The sequence below is a fragment of the Perca fluviatilis genome, chromosome 3 (assembly GCF_010015445.1).
Source record: "Perca fluviatilis chromosome 3, GENO_Pfluv_1.0, whole genome shotgun sequence".
Lineage (NCBI taxonomy): Eukaryota > Metazoa > Chordata > Actinopteri > Perciformes > Percidae > Perca > Perca fluviatilis.
The window spans coordinates 39100273-39107129 of NC_053114.1; the positions used below are offsets into that span (position 1 = coordinate 39100273).

General features: G+C 42.7%; 1 protein-coding gene across 1 annotated transcript; it reads left to right on the plus strand.

Annotated features, from left to right (window-relative positions):
- Window positions 1-3423: 3423 nt before the first annotated feature.
- Window positions 3424-6053, plus strand: LOC120555544 (nuclear factor 7, ovary-like). Its single transcript, XM_039794287.1, has 2 exons — window positions 3424-3440; window positions 3822-6053. Exon 2 carries the CDS (start codon window positions 3839-3841, stop codon window positions 5228-5230), a length of 1392 nt encoding a protein of 463 aa, XP_039650221.1. The 5' UTR covers window positions 3424-3440; window positions 3822-3838; the 3' UTR covers window positions 5231-6053.
- Window positions 6054-6857: the final 804 nt, after the last annotated feature.

A 6857-nucleotide genomic window follows, 5' to 3' on the forward strand; every position in this document is an offset into this window, starting at 1 on the left:
CTTTGCAACATGATTTAGCACAGTTCTAACCTAGACCTAGAATAATAATTAAGCTCAGTCAGGAGGACTACTTTTCATTTGTCTTTTCTTTCCCGTGTCCAACACATTTAGATAGCTTAAGGTTTTTCTTCTATTCAATTGAATCCATCTGGTTTTGCCATGACTTCTCTCCAGTCATCTTGTTCCTGTCAGAATTCAAAAGTGTTCCTTTCTGTGCCTCTGTCAGCTGTCATTTCATATTCGTTCATTTCATTCGCTGATGCAGCCTATTTCCACCCCTCCACCTTCGGTTTGATAATATTCCCAACTAAAAAACTACTACATTAATCCTTTTTATCTATCATCATATTTTTCTGACAAGGACATCTTGTGATCAGACAAATAAATGGGATACTAATGCACTGATTGGACACATAGTGTTGACACATATGGTTTCTGCATCAGAGAAGTGCTAAATCTCAAATTGACAAACAGTGAGATGGAAAGAGAGCGAGACAGAGAAAGCATGGACTGGCAGCAACATGGATGTCAACAGAATTAGCTCTATAATTTAGTCCCATTCTCCAAAGTGCAAGATTTCAGTATGGCCCAGCTGTTTTCAATCTATGCTTGACTGTCAACATATAATGCCTGCCATTTTCCCGCATTCACACACCGTGAGGTCAGCAGAGGGGTGCAACCAGCAGACCCTTTCTTATCAGGAAACAGGCAAGCGAGGAACCCAATTGCGCACAACAGAAGTGACCTAAAAAACAACTCGGAAAGCTAATTCGCTATGGGTCTTAGCTGCCTGATGGAGATTGCCAAAGTTTAGAGTTTCTCTGAGCAGAACAGGAGTCCAATTAAACCCACAGGAGGCCAGACAGGGCTCAGTCCCTGATGAGATAATGGCATTCAGCAGTGCTTCTATTTTACATAATGGATCTCTTTATGTTCAATCATATTCATTCTTACCTTATTTTGTAGTTACCTGACACGTCAGCATGATAATATCCTGTTTGTTATTATAGTTATAGTACAAGCAATAAGCCCTTATATGCTCTGACATTTCAAGGAAACAAGCAGCACAGTGCAGTGTCAAAGTGATGGGCACACATTTACCTTCAGATCTGATGGCCTTGCTTCAATTCTGTGCTATACAAATAAAGCTGCTTTGCCTTGCCTAAACTCCTGATAGCAACTCTTTGGGAAGTAAAATCTTCATCCTTAGCAAAAATAGCTTTTTTTCCAATTTAACCATGTTCAAAAAGTTATATATAAATTCAGGTTGTGTGTGAATGTAGTGAAAAGCAAAATTGAGCGTCAGTTCTGGCAGGCCAGGTAGTCAAGACGCTGCTAACAACACGGTCTCATCAGCTGATCTGGAGTAGCGCATCAGCTGGTCAACACCCCTCGCTGCTTAATGGCTACACTCAAACAGGGCGCTCTATTTAAAGCAGATTCAGTTTGCTCCTACCTGCTTGCTGCTCGCTTCTCTGCCGCCCACCACCTCCCCAGCTCCTCCTTGTCGTGTATAACGTGGCATTTGCTTCTATGTCATCGTTGCTGCTTTGTTCATGTGGGGGAATAGTTCAGCTCACACAGTCATAAACTGTGTGACCGTTCCCTAATGCTGCTGCTGTCCTCTGACTCTCTCCTATTTCATGGTGCTCATGAAAGGTCAGAGGACTCCCTGAACAGAGCCTTACCGCCAAAATTTAATTCAGAATTTATTAGCTGAAATGCAATTATTCAATAAAAATTTCCTAAATCATTTTTATTGCCATGTGTGTTCTTGACTTAATGGACCTGACAGAACTTACTTTGAGAACACATTGGAAACCTAGAAATCAGCTAACGAAATAATGCAATTCTTTCTCATATAACTGTATAAAATTACTCAGAACAGGCAGATGTTGCAGGCAGAAGAGCCTGTAACATCTGCAAATACCGTTGACTGGAGTCGCTTCACACATCTGGTGTGCCTTAAAAGCAGTACGTTTTAATCCAGAGCTGTTATCACTGAACACTTATGTAATAGCTTTAAAATGAAATAAAAAACAAAATCACATACACAATATCTGAGTCTGTTACAACTTTGCATTGAAGATATGTGTAAATGATGCCAAGTTAACTAATAAATAACTATTGCAGCCCAAGATGCCAAATTCTTTTACTGCAGCTTTAGATCTAATGAAGAATATTTTACATGTCTTGTGTGTCATCTTATTCAGTTTCCTACACATTGAGATATATTTGCAATGAAATGAAATTTGAATCTTAAAGAGTAACCTAATACTGCTTGTGATATCTTGTTTTTGCTGACCAAACAAGGAACCTCAAACATAGTCGAGACCAACAGTTTACCCGTCATTCTAAATCAGCATGCAAGGCATATTAAAAGTTCTGGTAACCAATACAGTTTGATGTGTGCTGACATAGCAAATTACAAACTTGTGGAAAAAACTCAACACAGCATTGCATTATGGCATTCATCACCTAGGGTGCCACCAGAATAAGGAGGAACTGCAATTAGAAAGCTCACTTTCAGCTTCTGAAAATAGAAAACTACATGTCTCTAGTTACAGAGTTTGTACTGTTGTAGGTTAGACCAATCAAAAAGCTTCTATGTCTCATGTTCTGTCTGTGGCCGTTGTAACGGATTAAATCTACATAACCAGGCAGCAATGCACTCTCATGAACAGTAAATATGAAAAAAACGTATGATTTCCTACAACATTAGGAGACCACCGGCTGCTCACATGATGCCGGGTGGTCACGTGACTCTGGCTGGCTACCTGCTCCATGACGCCAAGCGGCAGTTACTAGTTTAGTTGTTTAAGCCACTACAGAGCTTCATAACGCCGGCCAGTGACTGACTGGCCATCTGGAATTTGGGCAAATGCCAGAAGGGCCACTACTGATAATTTCTTTTTGGTTATTTTGATAAATTATTTTATGCATGCAGCCACAAATATTCAAGATTGTACTGAGGCGAGGTGTGTGGAAAGATTCAATCGGAAGGCAGAGTTACTAATTTCCAAGCTAGGTTATTGACAACAATAGTGCCGTTGTGTTGCAAATGCCAGGGCCGTTTTTTGATCCCAGTCCGTCACTGCTTTGAAGAGAGCAGAGATAGTAGCTTCTGTTCCCCATCGTAAAGGCTGTCTGACAGCAAGGTAAAGCGCCAAAAATATTGTAAATATAGCGTCCAATTAAACTGATATATGTTTTTAGGAGCCTAAAATGTGCTGCTGCCCCCGTAGGACATTGCTTAGCTTCTGACTACGGAGAAGTAGCTCATAAAACCACACTTCATAATATCTGAACTTTGCCTTTGAGATAAAACTTATCAGCTGCCTGAGAAAGCTCCACACCTTACATTACATCATCTGAGACAAACCAGGTAAACCAGTTTGTTCCTCTTGAGTTGTCAGTGAGAAGAGACGGACCCACAGACGGTAAGATTTACCTTTTATTACAAAACTGTAACTTCCATTGAGGAAGGATAGTTACAGAAAGGAGCACTGAAGTACTGAAGAAGTGAAATACTTTAACTGTAATCTTCTGCAGACTGAAAAACACTTTGAATTAAAGTAACTGAGGCAACTTTCTGCAGCAGGGAGGGGCACACGGGAGACGTTTGCCTTCTGGGCTTTCTGCCAGAAATCACTTAGGTTTAGACAACAAAACTACTTTGTTAAGTTTAGGAAAAGATAGTGGTTTGGGTTAAAATAAACCTTTTTTGGCAGACAGCCCTAAAGGCAAACTTGTCCTGTGTGCGAGGGAGGGAAACACAATTGACTTCCTGTTTTAACGTCTGCTGTTTCTGCTGTTTTCAGCTGCTTTCAGAGACAAAATGGCTTCCATGTCAGAGGAGGATTTCTGCTGTTCGGTCTGTCATGAAGTCTTTAGAGATTCTGTTTTTCTGTCATGTAGCCACAGCTTCTGTAAAGACTGTCTGAAGAGCTGCTGGACAGAGAAACCAACACATGATTGTCCAGTTTGTAAGAGAACATCTTCAAGGCCAGAACCACCTCGTAACCTGGAGTTAAAGAAGCTGTGTGAGAGTTTCTTACAGCAGAGAGATCAGAGAGCTTCAGAGGCTCTCTGCAGCCTGCACTCAGAGAAACTCAAACTCTTCTGTCTGGACCATCAGCAGCCAGTGTGTCTCGTCTGCAGAGATTCAGAAAAACACTCCAACCTCATAATCAAACCCATTGATGAAGCTGCACGACAACACAAGAAGAAACTTCAGGAAACTCTGGAGCCCTTAAAGAAGAAGTTAAAGGTTTTTGAACAAGTTAAAGTGAAGTGTGATCAAACAGCAGAACACATGAAGGTCCAGGCCGGACGCACAGAGATGCAGATTAAGGATCAGTTTAAGAAGCTTCACCAGTTTCTAGAAGAGGAAGAGGAGGCCAGGATGGCTGCACTGAGGGAGGAAGAGGAGCAGAAGAGTATGAGGATGAAGGAGGAGATGGAGGCTCTGAGCAGAGAGATAGCAGCTCTTTCAGACACAGTCAGAATCACAGAGGAGGAGCTGAGAGCCGAAGACGTCTCATTCCTGATCAACTACAAGGCTGCAGTGGAAAGAGTCCAGCAGCGCCCCCTGCTGGATGATCCACAGCCGCTCTCAGGAGCTCAGATAGACGAGGCCAAACACCTGGGCAACCTGTGCTTCAACATCTGGAACAAGATGAAGGAGATGGTCTCCTACACTCCTCTGATTCTGGACCCAAACACAGCTTATCCAAACCTCATCCTGTCTGAAGATCTGACCAGTATGAGATGGGGAGAGTATCAGCAGCTTCCTGATAAGCCAGAGAGGTTTGATTCTCTCGCCTCTGTCCTGGGCTCGGAGGGCTTTAACTCAGGGACTCACAGCTGGGATGTCGAGGTTGGAAACAGTGCAGACTGGATACTGGGGGTGTTAGCAGAGTCTGTTCAGAGGAAGGGAGACATACGGTCTGGATTATGGACAATATATTTCTCTAGAGGTAAATACTCAGCGTGGTTTCCACCAGCTCCAAACACTGTTCTCCCATTTGAGAAGCAGCTCCAGAGGATCAGAGTGACTCTGGACTGGAACAGAGGAAAGCTGTCGTTCTCTGATCCTTATACTAACACACACATACACACCTTCACACACACTTTCACTGAGAAGATGTTTCCATACATTTTCACTGTGGATGAAGTCCCACTGAAGATATCACCACTGAAGGTCTGTGTGACAAAACAACAGGTCTGATAGAGTCTGTAGTTTTAGGGTGGTGATAATAATATTAAACAACTATTCACTTCATAACCCTCCTAACTCCAAATACAGTCTGTAGGGTTTGAAAGCATACAGCTTTTCACTGTGTCAACGTGTCGATATATTGTTGGATTTGTGTTTAAAAGGAGATGAATGAAACTAAACAAGATGAAATGGACTGTATTACCTGTGCTACGGTGAGCAGGCCGTCTAAGTTGGAATAAATGGGTCACTGCACTGAAAGATATTCAATGTATGGACGTTCATTTATTGGCTGCCCAGAAGACACGTCAGAGCAAGTTCTTCCTTCATCCCACCTCATTGGCCTAATGTAGGAGCTGTTAAAAGACTACATACACCTTAACCGGGGTACGATCGAGTTAAGCATCTGCACATGCTCCATTCTGCCCCTCCCCACTCCTGCCCTGGAGTGGATTTTACTTGAAATGATCCGCCAGCGCAACCCATTGCTATGATACAACAAAACAAAACAGCGTTGCTCAGATCAGCAGCGGCGGCAGCCTGCGGTCGGTCCATCTGCAACAATCCCCGCCGAGCAGCGGACACCGGGAGACGGCGGCATGTCATTCCCCCTTTCATGTCTTCAGCTGTCCTGTCGAATCAAGGCCTAAAAATGCCCAATTAAAAATATTTAAAAAAAGAAAAGAAAAAAAAAAAATGTCATCTAGGTCTTGGGGTAAGCACCCCCTGGGACAAAAATGTGTATTTCTGGTAAATTAATCAATCTGGTGGAGAACAATAGTTATATTAGACGCCTGCTGATCGTCTGATGTCCGTCTGATGTGTATGTGTGTCTGTATGTCTGTGTGTGTCTGTGTGTGTGTGTGTTTATTTGGTATTATTATATATAAAATATTTGAGGCTATTTGGAATTTAAAATTGCTGTGCATGTAAACGCAGTGAGTGTATTTGCTTCAGTAGATGGCAGTTTGGAAAAGTTTGTGTTGTGTGACTTTGGTGTTTTAAAGGGTTAGGAACTAACCAAACTAACAAACTAACTAAGCAATGGAGGCAGCGGTAGAGCAGCGACTCCTGTGTTCTGGGAGGTAAAATAACTGTTTTTCATGCATGCAGCCACAAATATTCAAGATTGTACTGCGGCGAGGTGTGTGGAAAGATTCAATCGGAAGGCAGAGTTACTAATTTCCAAGCTAGGTTATTGACAACAATAGTGCCGTTGTGTTGCAAATGCCGGGGCCGTTTTTTGATCCCAGTCCATCACTGACGCCTGCTACAGACCTCCGCTGTATCAGCAGTAGTTGGTTGTTCAGTTACCCCAAAAATAGGTGACTTTGAGCCGGGTGCAAAGCACGGCGAGCTGCTGGTCAATTCGGTGGACATTACGGTTAAATTTAGTCCACAAAATATGGGCGTTTTGCCGCGACGAAAGTTAAGATCAGGCACCAAAAAGACTAGTTAAGATTATGAAAAAGATTGTGGTTTAGAGTAAAACACTCCTTAGGAACACATATTTCCTGGGTGAAAGGCTTTAGTTTTCCCCGGGGAAGTGAACTCCGCTCTCTGGCTTGACAGTCCTGTATGTTAACGCCCACCCATCCACCCCAACCTCTATGAGGCCAGCTGTGTTCTTATACAGCGG